The sequence below is a fragment of the Osmia bicornis genome, chromosome 3, assembly GCF_907164935.1.
Source record: "Osmia bicornis bicornis chromosome 3, iOsmBic2.1, whole genome shotgun sequence".
Taxonomy (NCBI): Eukaryota; Metazoa; Arthropoda; class Insecta; order Hymenoptera; family Megachilidae; genus Osmia; species Osmia bicornis.
In genome coordinates, this window is record NC_060218.1 from 3,418,726 (window position 1) to 3,441,463 (window position 22,738).

At 48.6% G+C, this 22,738-nt stretch overlaps 1 protein-coding gene across 1 annotated transcript in view; it reads left to right on the top strand.

Moving 5' to 3' along the window:
* LOC114877543 (paired box protein Pax-2-A) overlaps window positions 1–22,738 on the top strand; it is a 102,263-nt gene that overhangs the window by 77,276 nt on the left and 2,249 nt on the right. The window contains exons 4-11 of the mRNA XM_029190232.2: window positions 1,955–2,120; window positions 5,908–6,105; window positions 15,455–15,711; window positions 19,087–19,172; window positions 19,394–19,703; window positions 20,968–21,066; window positions 21,654–21,884; window positions 22,209–22,304. Coding sequence (XP_029046065.1) covers window positions 1,955–2,120; window positions 5,908–6,105; window positions 15,455–15,711; window positions 19,087–19,172; window positions 19,394–19,703; window positions 20,968–21,066; window positions 21,654–21,884; window positions 22,209–22,304 — 1,443 coding nt within the window. The remainder of the gene's footprint in view (window positions 1–1,954; window positions 2,121–5,907; window positions 6,106–15,454; window positions 15,712–19,086; window positions 19,173–19,393; window positions 19,704–20,967; window positions 21,067–21,653; window positions 21,885–22,208; window positions 22,305–22,738) is intronic.

Sequence of the window (22,738 nt, forward strand, 5' to 3'; positions counted from 1 at the left end):
AATTTATATCAAAGTTCTTGGCTACTGCTGATACACGCTCGCACGCCTACACCTTCATTTTTCCTACGCGTCTTGAAAAATCCTTGTACGGTAACGGGCGGATGTTAACAAATTTGATTTGTATATAAAGCTAGCAGAGCGATCGATGCTCCAATCGTTTTGATCGTTAATGAAAATCGTGGGTAGTCCGGAAGTAGTCCGTGTCAGCTCACCGGACAGCCAGGTCATCGTATTTTGTATCGTCGTTCTTGCTACCAGCTGAAATCGCGACGGATTAGGAAAGAAGGCTGGCTTTCTCCGATGACGAGTCGAAATGCCGATAAACACTTCGTTGATCCGCGAAGGGAAATATTAACTGATGTCAATCGATCGTGAGAAAGTTCAGCTTCTTCCTGAAGTTAAGTTAAGACTGTCTAATTTTGAAAAGAATAATTTCCAACGAAGAGACACTCTCTCAATGAAAATCCGTGAGAAGATAAAAAGAAATTGTGAAAAAAATAACGGAGCAGATAGTTAGAGCAAAAGAAAGAGGAGAAAGAAAATATCAGGAAGAAGAGGGTAATAAGTAAGCGAGTAACGAGCAACAAAACGAGGGGTCTGCGTTAAAAGGAAAACGAGATTCAGCGTAGCCGAGAAACGCATCTCGTCGAGGACAATAATAAGCTTCGGTGATACGGTGGCTGCGAGAGCAACGGCTCGACAATTCGTAGCACTGGTAGCTCTGGATTCGGCCGCGGGGGTGGTCCAGGCTGAATTCAGGGACCTCGTATAGTTGTGGTCAGCAGGCGTGACGGCGTGTGTGAGGCTCGTACGGTAGTCATGGTGCTTTTCCCGTGCCACCGCCACCACCGCGCCACCATCATTCTACCGATATCCCCCTTGACTACCGGCATCGCCACGGGGATGCGACCATAAACACGAGAGCGAATTGATTTGCGACCGGAAAGCGCGTATCGTTTCTGGTAATGATCGCGGATCCCTCATTGTCTTTGCCGCGACTTGCTATTGCGGAGATTGCAACGCGATAGCCCCGGTATCGATGAAAAGAAACGATTCGACCGGCCAACAATGATGCTTCTCATCGAAACGGCCAGACAATCCTGCTAATTAGCGCCGATTGTTTCTCTACAGAACGCGCTGTGTCCCCGTTAAACGCGAATCGAGCCTCTGTACAAGAACTGATCCTTAAATAAGCCAGCATCCAAGGGTTGATTTCGTCTAAACGTAAGAATACCTGTTGAAGGAAACTCTCTGATTTCGTGAAACGGCGAACAATCACGAGACAGGTGGAGGATTAATTTTCTAGTAGATTAGGTCTGTTCGATTCAGACGCGAAACCGAGGAGACATCAATCAGAGAAGTTATACTCGACCGCGTTGCTAGACCAGGTTAAATCGAACACGGTCTCTTTCTCTCGTTCGTATTTCGATGGATCAGTTTGATCCTGCATTAACTCGAATCATCTAGAAAAAAGAAAAGCGGAAGGGGGTCGAATCGTGTGGACTGTCGTTAGCAATAACAGTACTGGCGGGTAAGTTCATCGCTGTGTTCTGTTAGGGGATTAGAAACAGGCATGATCATCGAATGATCGGTGCACTGGCACGAACACGGGGACATATGTCGCGGTCCAGGACCCTCCATTACGATATTAGAACGAAGTTATCGCGTTAGGTGGCTGTAACGCGCGAAAATAAAGCTGCCAACGGGACGGGGGTCTGCTAATGTTTCATTGTCGGGGAAAATCGAATGATTCGAAGCAGGTTGCTTCGAATAATTATGATTCAACTTAACAGAGGCGGATAAGTTAGGGTTGCGCTAGAAATATTATAAATTTTCTAACGTTCCAAGCGAGCGGACTTCGGTCAAGTCGACGTTTCGAACCAAGCGTACCGACGTTTTCCGCTCGCGGAAGAGCTCTCTCACGGCTAATGCATTATCGATTTCCATTTTCCAGGCCACGGTGGAGTTAACCAGCTCGGCGGCGTCTTCGTGAACGGAAGGCCCCTACCGGATGTAGTGAGGCAGAGGATCGTCGAGCTAGCGCACAGCGGCGTCCGACCGTGCGACATTTCCAGACAACTCAGGGTATCTCACGGCTGTGTATCCAAGATACTGTCGAGGTGAGTACCGACACCGTTCCGGCGCCATCCAGCGCACCGCCGCACCGTATCCGTTACAACCACAGCCCCCGTGCCCCCGTGCCCCCGGTACTGTCCCCATCCGACGTCAGAGAACACCTTGCTTTTTGCCCTTCCCTCGTTTGGCGCTCCAATGATTTCCTCCATCGATTCCTCCATCTTCGATCAACATCGCTGTGAGACTCTGCGCGATCGATTCTCATTCACGATGGGAATTGAAATTGCTCCGATGTAGAACCAGTTCTATGTTAATTGATGCCTTGGACTTGCAACTTGCTCTCGTGTCACATTCAAGAGAATTCTTATCCTAGAATATCTCTACAATGATTCTATGAATTTTAACGCGTTAGCGATCGCTAGCACGAATGATTCATACAAGAGGACCAATGCTTCGTTTGCCAAACGTAACACCACAATTTCCTTGCATCGAAACAGACGAGGCCAGCGGTACGTAGCCAACGAAAGAAAGAAGGGGACAAGGGAAACGTAGAAAAGAGCAAAGACACAGCAGAGAGTTGGAGAAAAAAGTAGACTATTTCTGGTCGGAGTGATTTAATTAAAGACGCTGTTAGGAGCACGAGGCGAACGAACCCAGGGATGAAACTGCGACGCCGGAAGGAAGGAACCCACCCCTCTTCTTCCTCGACCAACGACGGGGGGTGCCAGCGGCTGCGACGATATGCGGTTTCCATGTTTTTTCCACCCTCCACCCCGCGTTACATAACGGGTGGCCTCGTGCCGTTTTGATGGCCCGAATGTCATGCGTCCCCGCCGCTGGAATATCATTGTCATACACGACTCTCTTTCATATATATATATATATACCAAGTGCATAATAGGGTCCCTGGATTATTTACTACTCTGCTGATTCTCTAGTCACCGCGCTCTCCCTGGATTTTCCGGCCGCTGTTTTCCGATAATCTAGCCAATCGAATTTCGACAGTTTATGATCGATTGCGATGAATTTTGAATTCCTTTCAGCTGATCGCTGATGCGTATGCACAGTCCACTTTGCATTTTAGGTACGCAGAGTGCAGGAATTAATGTTTTGAAATTGGTATCATAAAAAAGGGACGTATGTAGTATGGCACGTTATAATTATAATTATTTAGAAATATGATGGTATATAAAATTTGGAGAGCTTACAGTTACAAGTAGATTTATTAGAACGACCACCATAGAGGCGGAGTCTGATCAGTGTATTCTTTTTCTCCTTACTAGGCAACTAAGATCATATTAGACTTTTTCGCGTTAGAATTACGATAATATAATATACCAAACTGAAAGTTTAAATATGAAAATTAATTTTAACTTGTCTTACTACAGATGCCCATTTTCACTACAACATTCAGCGTATTAATTTCAGTCGAATTAAATAACTTTCCCATAGATCGGTTTGAAATCGAATATTAACGCGTATGAAATGATTGTAGGGGAAATTGCCGGTCGAACAGTAATTAATCGTGAATCTGCGAGGATTTTAATCAAAACGATTTATATCGCACCGACATTGGCAGCAATGTGTTATGAACAGAAATTAACAGGTACATTAACGTCGAGTTGCACTTATTTTTCTAGTGGATTTATAGACGATTCGATCGATAAGTTGAATCGTGCAATGGAGTAGTCTGGCGAGGCGTGAATCAAAGGAAAAAGGAACAATATCGAACGGTTTAGCAATGGATTTCCTAACGATTTATCCAAAAAGCCGAAGCACAAATAAATTAAGCTGACCGAGATGGAGAAACGGCAAGGTTTTTCTACGACGGAACCCGTTCGCTCCCAGTGGTACGATACTTTTTTCTACATCCACGGTGTTCGATTGAAATTCAGATCTCACGGCTCGACAGAAACAAAAGCTACAAGGAGCAAATCGATGATAAACAGCGAACCGTGTAAAAGAAGTTAGAACGAATTACCTACAACTATTGAAATTCATTTGCAAGTAGACTTCACAAACGAACCGCTCGTTTCCGTTGCGTTTGAGCAGATGTAACTTTACAACTTGCAGATTTTACAAGCTGAAAAAGCTAAGACGCGATGAAAATGGCCTTAAGCCGTGGCGACGAGACGCTGTTAACGCTGCAGCTTTACGCAGTCACGCGTCGCTGATACGTCGCGACGGCTTGCGTCGGTTCTTCGAGGAATCGCGACGATTTCGAGCGCTGCGTTCGAACGAAACGGAAGTGAACGCTTGCGGCTAGGTGAGGGTTCACGAAGAGAAAGCTTTTTTAAAGTTTGCCTTTAAAAATACATCGTTATGGTAGTTGTCGTGAAATTAATGCAATCTATGGGGTGGAACAATCCCTAGGACGTCGATTTAAAAAATCGCAACGACGTAACGGGTATTTCAGAGCGGAACGTGGGCGCGGAATAAAAAGGGCGAAACACGAACGGGTGAGCAACAGCATGCGGACCGGGAATGGGGTTTTACGCCAGATATAATCGTAATAATTTCGAAACGGGGTGACACGAGCTCGCCTGTTTAAAGGAACCCTACCGACGCTTTTAGCTGCAGGTTCACGGGCAATCGTTTCTCGTTCGGGGAGAATATTGCCGAGTGATACATTGTCCTAAGCCGGTGACACGATTTAACGACGTGCAACGCGAGTTGACGCCTACTTTTGAGCTCCGCAGTCCGTGAAAGGGAGAAACGTCCATTAGTTTTCTATCGTTTCGCGACAAATCGTGCCGATCAAAGGGGTTCTTTCGGGAAAAAAGGAGTACAAATTTCAAATATATGAGATATTCATTCGAGAATATATTTTTTACGCTTTAAATTATAAAAGAAAATTTTTCTGAACCGATAGGATGAGAATAGTTTTATCAATCGAGGAAGTCTGATAATCAAATTCCAGCGTGCCGGATCGATTTCGAGTTTTTCCTCTTACCCCCTTAACCAATACCGATTATGACCGCTTTCTCTCGGTACCGTTTCCTCGTCTAACAGCTTCCAACCTGTCACGGCTAGCTAGCAACGCTCGTCGAATCAGCTTCTCACGGTTTGACGAGTAACCGATACCCGGTCTACCTGGAACAGTTCGAACGGTATCCCTGCATTCGGTTCGCGTTCATCGTAGAAAACGAACGACGGGGATGCTTTGAATTTTCGTTGGACGACTTTGCGTTCGATTTATCGCGGTAACGACGAGCGAATCTGGCAAAGCGAGCTGCCAGTAAAATTGGCCGGCTATCCAAACGGGTGCGAGTCGACGCCGGCGGCGGACCCACATCCATCAAGGCGGCCCACAAGCGGACCATTATTGCGGCCTTTCTGCCGTAATTGAATTTAAGCACGAGCGAAGATATTATTTAACTAATTAGACACAAAGGGCGCGTTCACGACGGGCCAATCGCGATTGCCCATCGCGCGCATATACCGGCCCCACTGGGAGCTGGTCGAGAGACGAAAAGAGAGAACAAGAGAGAACGAACGACCGGTCAGAGGTGGAGGGAGAGAATCCAGCAGGGGGTAGAAGCCGTTTGTTTTAAAACAGCCGGTCGTTGACGCGTCGCTGGACGGCGATTCGTTATTCCGACGTTGCCCGCCCGTCGCGGGAAAAACGATCCTTCCTCTCTTTCGCTCTTGCGTTCGATTTGCGTTGAAAGAGAGGTAATTTCGCGATCGCGAAAAAACTTGCCTTAACAGAAATTTAGAATAACGCAAGCACCCATGTGTCGTGCGAACGATATCAAACAAAGGTGTCGATAGGGACGTAATAGAATGCTCTGACATAGATCTATCAGCTCGGTTTCTTTTTGTTCGCAGGTATTACGAAACCGGCAGCTTCAAGGCTGGCGTGATAGGCGGCTCGAAACCTAAGGTGGCGACGCCGCCGGTCGTCGAAGCGATCGCCAACTACAAGAGGGACAATCCGACAATGTTCGCCTGGGAGATCAGGGACCGATTGCTGGCCGAAGGCATTTGCTCTCAAGACAACGTGCCATCCGTCTCCTCGATCAATCGGTGAGTCGAAATTCCAACTTTTCCCGACGCGTGAAATCGTCGAGACAAGAAATTTATCGTCCAAAACCTTCTCAAATAATTAAATGTCGCGAGCATATGCCTTAGTCGATTCGCCAATGGGAGCGATTAGTTATCCGACAACTAGGTAGAGTCGTCATCGAAGCAAGAACCAACCCCCGAAAGTTGCATCGAGATAAAAGCGTGCACTCGGTCCGTCGCCCCGATCCTATTGACCTTTCGCAGGTTCCACCGGGAATAGGCCGATTAATTCAAGTGTTTTTACGTCGCCCAGTAGATCGAGCGGGTGGACAGGAAGGGTGTAAGAGACGGGGGGTGTGTAGCGTGGCTAGGAAGAGTAGTAAAGGGATGGTCTAGGAAACAGGGAGCGAACTCCCATGAGACAGCATTACAGCGTATCAGCACCGCGCAAACTGAACGAGTGGAGGATGGTGCCCCTCTTTTCGAACAACAGAAAAGCCAACGCTGAAGTGGCAGGGAAAAAGGATAGATAGACAGAAACGAGAGGGGTACCATTGATCGGCGCACATATGTCCCGAGATTTAATCAGTCGCTACTTAAGACCTTATCTCCCTCTTCATCCGACGTTCCCTGTACACACCTACTTCATACCCTTCTCCTCACTCCCCTTTACTCCCACGATCCCTGCGGCCCGCAAGACTGATAATGTAATCGAGCGTAATGCGGATCGAATTGGCTACAAGTGAAATCCACTAACGCGATTTCCGTCGGCCGCGGCCGTTAATGGAAACGCACGCAAATTAACCGGTCTTCACGTTAGACGGAAACGGTGCCGGGCGACGATTTAAATCATTGTTACCGGCTTTCTGCACTCTTATCTATCTTCGATTTTTGTTTCCTCTGCGGTTGTTTGTAAGACAATTTCTTTAGAAATCTTCGGAAATGATTGTACCGTGTCTGAAATTGAATAATCATAATACTTCTTCTGTATCAATAGTCAACGAGTGTTCAAAAGTAGACTGAAAACTTCAGTAGCATAATTTTGTTCTTTTTATTAGCAGCAGGTCGTTGCTGTCGTCATAGTCAGGACAGCGTGAAACGTGGGCGTACATAGAGGTACAGGAATTGCTTTCTGACCGAGGTTTTCGATGTGTCTAGGATTGCAACGGAGGGTGCGGCGGTGGCTTGTTGCTCGAGTGACTCCTCCACCTTCTCTCTCTCTCTCTCTCTCTCTCTCTCTCTCTCTCCTTTTCTCGTCCTCTGAATCTACCTTCTCCTTTTCCTCCTCGTCCGTATCCCCCGACCCAAGGCCCAGATGGCGGGTATTGATCTGAATCCGGAGAGCAGATCGCCTGGAAAAACTTACCCCGCGGATACTTACCTACCCACCTTAGCTATCTACATGCACCTATCCAACCTACCTTCACCCGCTCACGTACACCGAACCCGCAACCTTCCCGTCCTATCTACGTGTAGGTAAATGTATTTCCGCTCGTCGAGCAATGGATAGAGTTCGCGTGATGCTCCACTGGCTGAAAAGCACTGCACGGAAAACGTGCTTGGACCTTAAGTGATTGTTTACACCGATCGATCGACCCAAGATCCATCGGATTAATCTTTTCTTTCTCGATCACGATATTAGAAGAATCGATAGATCCGAGATATTGATGAAACTTTGAACAATTTTATAATTGTAAGAGTCGACGAAGGATTGTTGGTTTAACTGTCGCAAGAAAATGACATCTATTGTAAACGGACAACGAGATATCCGAGGTTTCTCCGTTAGAAAGAAGGAAGTGAGAATATCAGAGAACAGAGCGCGAGCACGCCGGGATTTCTCCCATTATGAGCGTGTCTCGGTTTTTCTAGCTTCGAGCTAGCTTTCGTACGGAGAAATAATGATACGGCTAATATAATGTATTGTCCTGGTTCGCCGGGGCACTTTGGAAGTGGACCGGCTGCGAATGAGAGACAGAAGCGGAGAGAAAGGAAACGGGTGGAAGCGGTGGTTGTGGGCCGGTAGAAAAAAGCGGACGAGCTGAGTGAAATAATGGAGTGGCTTTCGCGAAAAATAACAGTTATATATCCTGAGTATGAGCTGGGATCGAGGAGGGCGGAAAAAGAGGGGAAAAACGGGAGTAAGATTGGACGCTAACTGTTCGAGACTCGTTTCTACTAGTTCACCCTTTTTCTAACTAAGACGACCAAAACGTTTTTATCGTCGTTTACTTGTAACTATTTATCGCAAACTGAGGAGTGAAACGAAGGAGACTACGTTGGTTGGTCGCGAATCGTTGAGGAGAAAAGCCACGAAGGTCAAGAGAGGATGAATATAAGAAAAGAGAAATTGGCGATGGTACCGAGGAGGATTTCGGGAGGAAATATTGATAGGCTCGGGTTCGGCTGCGGAGTCACGCTCGAGTAGCCGTCTCTCGGTCGAGCTCTATCTTGCACACGTATACAAAGTGAACTTGTAGAGGGGTCCGTTCTGCTCTCAGCTCGCGGTCTCTCTTTCTCTCCAGCTTTCTCCCCGAGAACTCCTCTCGTTCCTTCCTGCTTGCATCGAGGAAGTCTCAGGGGCAGATCGATAAGGAGCGAGGTTCGCCCGAGAGCTTTACTCCGGCTTCACAGCCTCCTTCTTCTTCTCCTTTCCTCCAGGCAGCCCTCCACGTCGACGTCACGCTCCCGCGTTCGCGTGTGCTTTTCGCGTTCGCCCTTTCTTGCGGCCACCGTCGACCTAGTCGATATCGCCTCCAAGGGAAGATGACTCCCTTGCCTTTCCACTTCTTCCGCTCGTACATCTTTCTTCGCCGCCCCTTCTTAACCCGGGCTATGTCTTATGAATCATTTTGTCGTCGGTATCGTTTTCGATCGGTCTAAAGTCCGAAGAAGATCCATGGAAAGAAAGATCGTGACCGATTCATCATTTCCATCATTTCCATCATTTCGTCCCGTTACTTTAATTCGACGTAATGACCAGCGAGGCAACAACAGTTGGTAGGAAATCTGTCGCGTCGAATCTCGATGGAATTGTATCAATCTGTCATCGCTCTGTTCTGCCTTCTCTTTCTCTCTTCTTTCCACTATCGTACGGGTCAATCTCCCGTGGAGGAACAGCCGAACGGGTCTCTGCTTTGCTCTCCATTACTTCCATATCATTTCGCACCCCCGGAACCTCGAAGAGCGCCGCCACGCCGTAAGCGGCGCAGAAGCAGCCAAGCCATATGGCCGGCTGTTCTCCACGAAACCAGGGACAAGGGTGGCCGCCAATAGGATCGCTGCTACTTTCATGCCACTTTCGGCTTTCCGCTCCACGTCACTGCTATCTCCCTGTTCATCTTTCGCTTATTAAATTACATCCCCATAAATAACGCCTGCCTACCGGACTGCCTTATTTACCATTCCATCGACTCCGCGGGAGGAAGAATCCCTCCGCTTCTTCCCCAAAGATGAGGTACCTCATCTTTCGGTTCTTCTTTCGTTCCCTCTTTTATCGTATCTTGTTATGAAAATATCAAAACACGTCGGTAAACAATTCAAATTGCTCGTTTAAATAACGCTGACAAAGGAACGAAAGATCGAAACCGTTTTACGGAGAACAATCGCGGTCGAAAACACAAGTGAAAATAACAGAGCGTTGTTCCGGCGCACCGGGTTAAAAGCCGCACACGCGGATTGAAAGGAAACAATATGGTGCACGGTGAAGTTTCGTTAAAGCAGCCATATTTGCAGAACAGTCAAGTCCCCTCCTACGTTAACCGAGAGAGCACCCTCGGGGTTGGGCGGAGGATACGGGGATGATGCTCCGCGTTCAGAGCGGCAGCGACGGCGCGTATCCATAACCGTCCTTTGTCTGGATAACGCAATTATTACAGCGTTTCATCATACTCCCCTCTCGACCAAAATTAGCCTCAAATGAAGTTACAATTACGGGTGCTCGGTATCCCTGGGCGTCGAACGAAGGGAAAGCGATACGAGAGACAGAGAGATATTGCTCAGGGGTTGAACGTCGATGTCGACGTGGAGGAGGACGACAACCGCAGCAACAACGACGGGAAAGACGACGATGAAGAGGCGAGCCGGAGCCGGTGCCGACCGAGATACGCAATCCAGGTTGCCGTGGAAACGTCAGAGGACAGACGGAACCGCAATGAAACCGGATGGCCGCCTACTCTGCCAGCCCATAATGCTTCGTCCCCTTTTGTTCTTGGCCGAGAGCTGGAATACTAAAGTTACTCGGCCAGTACACTGTCAAAATTGTTCCACCGAACGACGGGGATGCGCCTGGCCACGAAACACCGACACGAATCTTTTTGCAATTTTAAATTATTCCTTTATGAGCGATGAGAAAATTCCGATTCAAGCAAGATTCTAGCATGACTAACGCGAGGACTATCGCAACGCCTGAATCGCTAACGAGGGAAAGATAGAATTTCAGCCTGGCGAGCGATGACTCGCGGAAACGAGCGTTTAATAGCTCGATGAAGCCAATGATCGACAGTTAATGAAGCATCGGATATTCGATGATTAATCGGCCATCTCCGATGAAGTAATCACGGAGAAGTTTAATCGAATATTATTGTACAGCACGCGGCCAACGTAATATGCCTAGTAATCGAGCGTGGCGCGAAATGGCGACGTCAGCTGACAGGGAATTAAGAATTCTCTATCAATAATCTCCTACGAGGAACACAATCTGAGAATGCAAAAATTTTCCCGCTTCCACGTGCTCTTTTCAGCTTCTCTATTCGTCCAAATAATTGACGAGCGCTCTCTCGGTATCGAACGAAGCACAAATCATCTTACAGCATCACGCGATTGTAAAATCAGGAATATTGTCGAAATGAAAATGTAGCGAACCTGCTTGTCAAACGTTACGAAATTTCAAAGGACCTCGTCGAAATTACTGTGGCGTAACACGAGCCTTAAAAATTTGCATTGCAATGCAAATGACCGTGGCGAACAGTCGAAGAATTTGAAGGATCGACGACTTCATAAGTTATCCAGTCCAGAAGGGGATCGATTTTCCAAGGCTCGAAACGCATAATAGCTTGTAGATAGACTTTATGCCCTCTCGACTCGCTGGTCCGAGGGGTGAGAGGTGCCGGTAAAGACGATATATTATAAATCGTGTGTTACATTGTGCTTAGAGTAGGATCCTCGTGACTGTTGACTCGCCGGTATCATTGTTGGAAGAGCGGCTTTTGTTGCTCGTACGCCAGCCATCGCAAACAAACACACAAACACGCTTTACGCCGTTCCCGTGAACGCACGTACGGTGTCACGATGGTGGTTGTACGGTGTCACAGTTAATATAGTTGTGTACGAAGCAGCCAGCTGCTGTTTGACAATGCGAACTACGTCCCCGGATATAATAATATACTCGTCCCTGAGTACCCAGAGAACGGGCAGACACTTCATCAAAATGACTAGGATGCGGTGTTAGGGTGCCCTGCTACGGTGTTCTGCTTTAATCTAACCCATACCTGGCTTCCCGTGGCCGTGCGTCGACTTTCGGTACACCCTCGGCTGTCGAGGAAAATCTTGCCTTTCCTTGTATTCTTCCGCAAGATTCTAGGATCGTTATTCCGTCATTTAGGTCAAATTATTCGCGTATCGAAAAGATGGAATTTTTATTTTGAAGATTTCGCGTTTCTCGGGAGAACAAAGCAGAATCGTCGATTGCCAGGATTAATAGGTAGCAGTGGCGGAAAGCTTGCAAAAATAATTAAGCCCGGCCGCGAAAGGTAACACTGGCAAGAGAAACGGTAAACCCCGCTTCCTCTGGAGTAGCTTTTGTTCAAGAATCACACCGTAGTAGCAGCGGGAAGCGGCGAGTACAGCACGCTCGGGGTATATTACAGCCTCCCGAGAGGTGGTGGAATATCAGGATACACCTTTTCCAGCCATTGTGTGCCTCTGAAGGGCGTACAATGGCCGTGGAGCGAGTCCCGTATTGTGTCTACAGCTCGACGAAATAGTTCTGCCACTCTTTCCCTCGCGTCCGTTCCACGACCCTCTTTCTCTATCCTCCTCTCAACCCTGCTCACCCATTTCCATCCTCCCTCTCTTTCCTTGACTTTCGGTTAAAGAGAAACGGGACTTCCGTTCCGATGGTACGCGCCCGCGAACCATCTGCCCCGGGGATGGTAAATCCTCGAAAGCCACCCGAAATCCCCCGCAAATCCTCTCCTAAATATAATGGGGCGTAATAACTTTTAAGTCACGCGCGTTAACACCGTGAACGAGTCGATTTAACCGTAATCGAGAGGACAACTTGATTCCACGAGAAATCGTACGAATATCGCAAGCGTTAAAGATATCATTTTTTATTTAGCACTGTTACGTGAAACGCGTTAAAATTGATCATTCACTCCTCGAAGTTAAAAAAAGTTCTCCTCGAAAGTCGAAGCGACAGGCCTGCGTTTTAATCCGAAGAAATTAAGCCCGATCCGCGGGTAGAAAATTTAAATCCTCTCAGTCACCGAGCGGCGAACACGGGGGTTAGGGGGTTGAACTGTCAGAGGACGGGGAGGTCGGGGGTTGGTAGCGACGGTTTTACCGGCGAAATGCGATAAAGTTGCCGTGGAGGTAATTTGAGTATAAAGTTTTATTCGCAATAATTTAGCCGCGCGCGTAGAAACGAGGGTTGTAAGGGGGTACCCGCAGAGGTGCTCGCCCCCCGGGAAGCGTACAGGAGCGCGGGGTCATATATTTGATGGGATACTTGGCATAAAGTCGCGCATAAAAGTAATGCCGGCATTAAAGTTTGTGGTTCCAGAGCCGTGGCACGGCTGAACCTCATCCTCCGACGTTCTAACAACTATTCTGCTCTTACTCGTGGAACGTCTTTGCGATTTTACGTTGAACCTAAGGAGCCAGGAGGCGAGGGAGTGTCTTAAAGTATCGACCTCCTTGCTCGTTACGCTTCGAACTCGTGATCCAAAGAAGTTGTTTCAACAACGTCGAACGTCAAAGCGAATAATCGTGGATACGGGTATTCAAGTGTGTTTACCATCGATTTTATGGTTGCCTTTCGATCGTATTCGTTCATTGATCGTTCACGAGATATAATCAGTCGCGGTTACGTTTGTTTGAATCGTGATTCGAGCGACGTTTAAACGTTTAAAAGGAAGATGAAGGAAAAGTCAGTTGCGAAGGGCGGTTGGTGGCAGTTGAGGGTTGATAGTCGAGCAGTTTAGTTCAGGAGTGGCCGTTGGGGAACGATCTGATGGCGCCAGGGGAGGCATAGCTTCTTCCCACGTGGCACCCTCGACACGGTCTACCCTCATAATTCTGCACGGCCTTCCTCCAGGCGCCACCTCTGGTTTCTCCGAGGCGTCGTAACCGTGAGTGCGACCGAGAACTTGGTCGAAGGGAGAGAAATCCCTCCTTGTTCACTGTCGCGAAGGATTGGCGAGCTTTCCGTGCTCCCATCCCTCTCGATGAGAAACCGCCATGTGATTTTCCACCACCGACAGCTTCGCCCTCTTTTCGTTTCACACTGCTGTTGCACAATCAATCCGAGGTAAAGTTATTCAAACTTCGACGAAGTTGATACGATATTCGTAAATAATTGTTTGATTTACGATCGAAAATTATGTCTTCTTAGGACTTTTCTCTCGAATATCGGTGGATGATTAACGCGTCCCGCGAAGTACGCGCTCAAGAATTAAAGCATACCTGTTCCATGTTAATTTCGCGACGTGGAAGTTACATAAATCATGCAACAGCGTGTTGCGCCGAATCGCTAACGGTCGGTAGTACTTATAAATGCGTCGAGCAAGTACAGCGAACGCGATGCTAATTAGAAGAGAGGAATGGCTCGGCCGATGAGTTTCAGTGGAATGCTTCTGCTCGAAACACGGTAACGTGTGGCAACGGTTCGCACCATCTGTACGTCGATAAAATCTGCACCTGTTGTACGAACGTTCTCCGCCGTTACACTTATTAGATCGTCGATCGTGCTCATTATACCGGGGCCGTTACATTTTATCGCGATTCGCGGAAGTCACGCGTCCGATTTCCATCGTTTCTAGATTCAGCCAACTTTTAGCAATTTCAGCAATTAGAATTCCACGCGCCCGTTAACTTTCTACGTTTGTTCGAATTAAAATAGATTCGGAATAGGTGTGCGATAACTTCGAGGGTATATCATATAATCGTGTAGGGTGTGCGCGTATCTTGAACAGATTGAAGCAAATTTCCTGGCGGGGACATCGAACGTTGCTAACCAACCACCCCAGGAGTCTAACCCTGATAAGGATCGTTGCTAATTGTTGCGAATTGGCGAAGGTGGCGAACGAACCAGGGAGATCGGGCAACAGGTGTCATCTGATTGATCGCCGTAGCTCGCACCCCCACGATTACCTAGCCCACAAACACATCCACGACAGAAACGAACGACTTAATGCCGATCCATTACGCGCTGGCCCATCCCGACGCGAAACCGCTGACCCATTATCCGTGGAAACCTTTCGTGCCTCGAAGACAAGGGAAACCAGAGTGCTTCCTCTGGAAAAATGTTCGTCTATCCCGTGAACGAGGGGTTGATAAGCGACAAATTCGCTGTGAAACGTTACGCTAGCAAACTTGGGTCAAGCTCCAGAAGGCGTAATCGGCGATGACCAGCGGCTCCGTCCACTTCGCGCCAGCTTCTTCCGCGAAGCGTGGCGTGCCACGTACCTAGCTACATACGTGGCAAGATTAACAACGCCGCCGTGAATATTCGCCAGAATAATTGATACCGACGTCGGTCTGGCTGGCCGTTGAAACCGCACGCACAATATATCACGGATAATAAGCAGTCGGTGCACGGCCGGATGCTGGCTCGGAACCGGCCAGCCACGGGACTTCGTTACAGCAGACCGATGTCTGGCGGACTCCTCGATGCGATTATGATACGCGACCGTTCCGCAGAGTCATCGAAGGTGCAGGCGCTCCGACGGCTCTGTCCGGAACAATGGCGAACGACACGCGTTCCTTCGTACACCCACACACCCACACACGTGTAATAAACCCCGTAACAGTTGCCGCGACGAAGGTGTACGCGGTAGGTACGTCGGCCACAGGGAATGATTGTGCGCGAAGTGGCTCGTCGAATCGTAATTAATCATCCGGTAACCCCTGGCTGTTAACGGGATGATTGGTATCTGATGCTTTCTAGTTATCTCCCGTATCACGGCGAGATGCGTCCAGTTAATAAAACTGCTTAACTTTCCATTACGTTATAATGGAACGAATGACTAATTTGTAAGTAATTTATCCCAAGGTCCGTGAAAATGATGAAAATTGCAAGTATAACCGGGCAGATCGAATACCCTCGATTTAATGACTTGTAAATCTGTAGAACGCGATCTATTGTCCGCAGAATCGTGAGGAACAAAGCGGCGGAGAAGGCGAAACACGCGCATCAGCAGCAGCAGGCGCAGCAGCAGCAAGGTCAGCAACAAGGTCAGCCGGGATCAGGTGGTTCCGTGTCGGTGATAGCCCATGCACCTGCAACTGCAGCGGGTCATCCGGCTGCAACCGCTCCCAACGCTTACAGCATTAGCGGCATCCTGGGAATCCCGGCTCACCATCAGGACCCCAATGGCAACAGCATCAAGCGGAAACGTTCCGACGACGGTGAGTCATTGAATTCTTCGCCATCCCGATGATCTCTCGACCCTCGCGATAACTCTTCCGATCGAAAGGATTAACTCTGTCCGCTCGGACAGCCGGAGAGCGGTAACGTCACGCGAAAACCAATGCAAAGCGTATCGGCTGCTCGAAAACGGTTAACATTCGGTGTGACGGCTCGAAGAAGTAGAAGAAGAAGAAAAAGAGCCGGGGTTACTTATATAAACGTCGGATCGGATCGTCGAAGGCATCGCGGCTACATTTCACTGACAATAGTTACATAAGGGCAGGCAAGAAACAAGATATCGCTTGGATCGACGTTACAGCCGAGTAAATCGGCGCGAGTTTCGTCGGCTTTGCTCGCCACCGCGTCAAGAACAATGCAGAAGTTGAAGAGTTTTGCGAGAAACGAGACGATGATGCCGCGGCACTTTACACCGCTCGTCTTTCCCAATTTGCAAACTCCCATTGTTTATCACTCCCCCTGAAACTCGTCTGCTTACTTATTTCGAGACAAAAGGGTAGAGAAAACACGAAGGGAAGGATCGAGAGATTATTGTTCTCTAAACAATTATCATCGCTGTAGCAACGAACAATTAATAGATCGAGCAATCTTATTTGCCTGCAATCGAACAATTTCCTCCACCGCGTTGTCGCGAGTCGAGATTGGCTACACACGACAAACTTATCGGGGATAAGTCAAACGTCGACCGACACGTGCCGCGATTCATTCCGCTGTCGTTGCGTGAATAACGTGTTCCGAAATATTCCCGACACGTGCCACCCACACGTGACCGACCTCGCTCTAACCGAAAGAGCTCTTTTTTTCAAATATTCTTCCTCCGAGGCGCGAACATGGAGCCAATGAGCGACTAGTTTCGAGCCGAATCGAATCGCGGGTTGCACGTGCCGTAGGATTTACTTTTCGTCTTGCTAATTTCGCGATCCATAGCTAATGATCGAGTTTCAGCAAAAATTCCAATGATACATGAAACAATCGCGCATTTCGCGTGGAACACGCGTGTCCTCGATGAAAATCCCTCGGCTGGGTATCGGTAGGCGAGGTGTACACGTACGTATGTAGGTATCGATTCGTTGGCAGCGAGCTGATGCCGATGGTACGCGAGTAATTCGATATAATCGGATTATGAGAGCGGCAATATGCGGTCGCGAAAGTGGTCGCGTCCGCGGCAAGAGCACTCAGTGTTTTGCGGCTGGCGAGGGTACACGCGTATTAGATTATAAACTTCACAGACCACAGCGGCTTCTATCCCGACCCAACGACACATTAGTCTCCCTGTCCTCCAGGGAGATCATCGATGTATCCGCGCGCCTCTTAACCGGCTGGAATTTCAACGAGCGAGCCGACAACACCTTGCGGTGAACGCGTCCGATACATTGTACTTACTCGCGTCGCGACGCGTCCGATGAAAAGCCCGCGACGAAAGAACCGGAACATCGCAACGATATGTGGAACCGATTGGCAGTTTACCTTTTTTCCAAATAACTCTCCGAGGCAGACCACAAATTCCTATTCCTTTTTGTTGATAAATTGTTAAGGTATTCGTAGCTCAATTTCATCGATATTTTAAAAGTATTTGTACATACAAGATGAGTTTGAAGATTTTTCTAAATTCTTAACGTTCCAAAGTAACCGGAAGTAGATAGACTAGGGTTCGTTCATACGAAGAAAGTTTTCAAATCACTGACCGTACATCAGTATGGTTATTTATGTGCTCGGTATAGCAGCTAAGGCGGACTTCGAATCGAAGAATCCCCGGGGCTTATTACGAATTTACGAACAACCTCTCGAGGGAAGCATTGCAATCTATCGGGGCTGTTTGTTGTCGCGTTACATCTGCGCGCTTTTGCCCTACAGAGAATCGAAAAGGCCGGCGTGTCCCACCCTATATTCGTGGACGTGGATGTAGGGGACACACCGGGACCAGATTCACCCCAGAGTCCATTATTACTCGTGTATTGTATTGCTTAACATTGACTCAATTGCTTTCGAATAACGCGAACGCGCTCTCGCTCGCTTGCTCGCGTACGTTTTGCCATCACGGACATCAATCGAATTATTCGATTTAGTGCTCTTTTCGAGAGGGGGAGGGGAGAAACGCTGACCTTCCTTCCGCCATAACTCAACCACTGTCAAATCTGTCGAGCACCAGTGACCGTAATTTTGCAATAGCTACAAGAATTTGCATTAGACAGCATAACGCGTGCCGCACCATTCGTCCGATTAATTTATCGGTCTATCGATGAACTTGGGAACCGACTGTAGGCATCGGGAGAGTTAAATTCAAAAATTCGATAAGTTTAAAGATAATTTTCAGTTACCCTGAAACGAGATCCGTTAAAACGAAATCGCGATGGAACGCGTTAGACGAAAACCATCGTCCGCTCGGTAGATACCAGGGAGCACGATTAACTCGGCCGATCGAATCGTAAAATTCGAGCAAGTTCATGGAAGCCCACGGTACCCCCGATGCGGCGTGTTTGAAACGGGGGTTTTATAGCGGTCCAGGAACAAACCCTGCCGCTCGAATGGTCGGGACCGTCGCGTCGGCCTGCCGGACAATCACAACTTGACAGGGAGGTTTAACGAGCCCTATGCTAGCTACTCCACCCATCTACCCTCGGATGGTCATTTAATTATTCGAGATACCCAAACGTTGGACCATCTACCCCTACCTCGGCTCGTCCGTTTTTCCCCCCTTCTACGGCTAGAATCGTCGGTCAGTTTCCTCCTTCCCTGTCCACCACCCTCGTGGCGGCCACTAAAAGGGTACACCGGTGTCCAACATCCTCCCCGTCCCGTTCTCTCCCTCTGTTAAAAACCCATACCCACGGATACCAGCGATGTACCAACGCTCGTCCCACGTGCTTGTTTCTATATTAAACCGACGGGATGGCCCGGAGATAATAAAGACATATAATGGAATCGAAATTGTTTCTCTATCTATCAATGCCATACACCGTCTATGCGAACCTCGCCGCACCGCGCCGCGCCGCGCCGCGCCGCGCCGCGTCGTTCAATCCGTCCGACAGATTCAATTTAGTTTCACGTGCGGCCACGTTTAATTTGTGTCTTGATTCCGTGAGTAATACGCGGCGAACAGAAGCACCGCGTACGTTCCCTGACACAGATAACCCGGGAATCGCGTTTGGGAGATGAATTCGTCGCGCACTCGTTTCGCGGACCGGTGTCGTCGATTATCGTGTCCCAAAGCGACCACCACCCTTTGATACCGCGCTCCCGTTAATTGTATATGAAACATCGGTCATCGCACAAAGGCTCGATTCCCGTTCGTTCCCACCGCTAATATGGAACGATGAAACGCGAGAACCGCATTGCAGATGTCGATTTACTTTCAGACGACAATCGAGACCTGAACGACCATCCCGAGGACGACTTGAAGAGACAGAGAAGCAATTACAACGGCGACCAATTGTATTCGAACGTACGTATAATCAAGATTATAATATCACGAAGAGATCGAAATGAAAATTTCAAATCAATGATCCGAGGATTGCATGGTTCCTATTCTTGAATTTTTCAAAAAAATAAATAACAAGTGAAAGAATCGGGGGTAAAAGTCAATCTGGAGCGTTTCTGCTAAACGTGTAAACCCGTTCTCCCCGACACTCGAACTTTGCCTCGAGCATCCGGCTTCTGTTGCAGCTGTGGTCGAGTAAATGGAGCATCAAAGACGAACACAAGCTGCTGAGCGAGCTCGGCGGTGGAGGCGGAGGTGCGACCGGTGGTACGAACGGCGCTGGAACCGGCGGAGGTGGCGGTGGCGGTGGTAACGGCGGAGGTGGCGGCGGTGGTGGCGGAGGTGGCGGTGGCGGAGGTTACTACGAACACGGAGGATTCCCCGGGAACGCGATTGCCACCTCCGCCGAGCTATACGACTCCCTGGGCACCATCAGCACGATGACGCAAGCGCAAACGCCCCATCTCTACACCCCGCCCATAGGGGGCACCATAGGTGAGCCACTCGTTCTCTCTCACTCATTTTCACCCTCCTGCACCCTCCTTTCTGTCACACCCCTCCTTCGCACAAAATCCCGGACAGTATGTGCGTGTCTCTGCGTCTGTGCGTGTCTCTCTGCGTCTGTGCGTGTATTTCTGTGCGCGTGTATGCACCACCAACCTCTTATACATAATAACCGTGTGTACCAAGCCCCTTTTCGTCGACCCAGCAAACCACCATCGTCTCCCTCCTTCTTCATCCTCGCTTCCTTCTCTCCATTTGCCCACCTCTTTACTCGCCTCCTCCTCCTCCTGCTTCCCTCTTCCCTGTACGCTTATTATTGCGGCTTACGTCTTGCTTTGCATACCCATATCGGCTAAATACATGGCTTTAATAATGCATGAGCTGTGCCGAGCAACAGCACCCGATGCCAGAAGAGGTGGCGGAACGCTTCACTTGGTGGTCTCTCGCGGTCTTCTCAAGCCCCACGGTTCTATCTCTAGCTAAGGGTCTCTATCTCTCTTTCATTCTTTTCTATTTCCCATCATTCTTGCTTACGACACTCGCAACCATCCGTCTCTGAACTGGTGATAAGGGAATCCTCTACAATATCTTTCTCTTCTCTAGTTTTCTTTTCGTCTTCTATTTAATCTAGCCTATCCAACCCCTTTAGTTCGTCTAGTCTCGCTCTGCTCCTTTGTCGTTTCTGTCTTTCTTGAGCCGTTTAACGGCGGCTGATCAACGGCGGATCGTACTACTATCGGAAGTAAGAAAGAAGGATAGCAAAGATGTGTACGTAGACGGACGATCGTACACACGGAAGGGAAGTTTCTTCGGGGTGGCACGTGTTGCGAGCAACTCGGTCACGCCGCGTCGCGGAATTTCTTTCGTTCGCTACTTTTCGGAACGGACGAAGCGAGCCGTGTAACGGTCGCTTCATCTCATGAAATTCAATCGGGGGATCTTCGAGGCGAGATCGAAGAATTTTTGAAGAACGACGACGCGGCCGGGCCAAGTCGATTGCACGGCTTGCTGGCTACCGCCGTTAATATGTACGAGTCGAACCATTTCGTATCGTTTCGTTCGATAAAGACATTCTTGATCGCGACAGTTCGACCGCCATTGGGAAAGCGTGTCGGGGAGGTGTAACGACATCGACCTAAATTGTCGCGTATCGATGACCGGAAGCGTGGTATCGCGCGTCGTTTAACGTTCCGCCTTGATCGCCAGCCAACGATAGAAAAATCGCAATAACGGAAAAATGGGGATCCCTTAATAGCAGGTGGTACTTTGACGCCGCTCGCGCCACTGACGATGCAAGAACTAAAATTGAGCCAAACATTGGACGGGGCTAACATGTCTCCTTACCACACCACCGGTGAGTTCGCCACCTCTTTAGTTATCAGCATACAGTTTTAAAGCCTCAAAGTTTACGCGATCTTCGAACTAATATCGTCTGCATATTTCAACACGAATACGCAGTCACGACGGATCGTTGATAAGAATTTTAAATAAAAGTCATTTGACGTTCCTGCTCCCATTCCTCTTAATTAACATACCTCCAAAAATACCCAAGGAATACGCTGCAGGGTGGACCAACAATCAATGTTAGCGGTCCACACTATATAGAATCTTCCCTCCATAATTGATTCATTGTAAGTCAGAAGAGAGCATTCGAGAAAGTCGCGAATCATAATGTACAGCATAATTGCGCACACAATTTCCCTTGTCAAGGAATCGCACATGGTCAATTACGATCTCGTTTCGAGCCGGCATTCTCCGCAAAGAAAGTGTCCGATGCCGCGTCTGCCGCGGCTCTTGCTAACAAAACCCCATACAGTGATTACCGTGTCCCGACACACCCGTCATCCCGTCAGACAATTTAATTAAGCTTTAGACGTAAGGCGCTGATCGTTAGCTAGTGCTTGACTCGAATGTCCTGTGTTGTGTTGTGCATGGCCATAGCAGAGAGCAGTACCGTCGCAGTGTCGTATGTGGGGGTGGGGGCCGGAGGGGGCGAGCAAAGTCCCCCGATTTCGTTGCAGAACGAGACAAACGCCACCCCCACGGCCCCTAACACCCCCGGAGGGGATCCCGGACTGACGGTCTTGCAGCCGCCAGTTTCTCAGCCCCAGGTAGCGTCTGCGATACCACCCTACTCCACGATGCTTCCAAGTTTCGGACATTACGCCACCGGTGAGTACCCACTACAGACTGCTTGCTCATCTTTATTTTACGTATCGAACGGGGGTAAGAAATGAAGCACGCGTGACCTTCTGCGAAAGGGTGGTTCGAGCAGAGGGTAAGTCAGAGTCCTGTAGCTTGATCTCTGACTTACCAGCTTCACGTACGGGTAAATGGCAAGCTGTTCTACTCCTCGGATATGTTGTTTTCATTTACGTATTCATCTCTTATCAGTTACGATCAAATGGAAGAAATAAAGTTAATCGAAGATAGAATAAATTTCTCTGATTTTTTTTTTTTTTTAATTTAACGCGTTTCTGTTCGATATTTGTTTAGGTGGTGGTGACTACGCGTACAGCGCAGCATATTCTCAATACTCGAGCGCACCGTACAGCGGCTATGGTTATGGAGCAGCGACAAGCGGGTTGCTCAGTAAGTAAACAGTGAGTATGAGTACCGATTAGATTAGGGTCAACGAAATGTCAAATAACTAACTTATTGATAGGCTAATCCCAGCGGATATCGAGTACCGCATAATAACTTGTCGTTTGTCGAACAATCGCGCGCTAGCCAGTTACCTACATTACATACGTACACGACGAAAAGCCCTCGGCACAATTGCACCTAACTTTCTAAGACTGAAGAAATCCGCTGTTGTTTTATTACGTTTCAAGATATCTCGCGGATAAGATCGGCGTAGAAAAAGCTCGCGGAATCGTGGACAGGCCGGTTTTAAAGTAGCCACGAACCGACTGGCTCGCCTTTCATAACGGACGATTGCAGGTACCTTCGTTGATCGCGATACCCCTCGGTGAAATGCGCGCCGCCCGAACGTGTTGTTCGGTGTACAAGAATGAACGGAATAA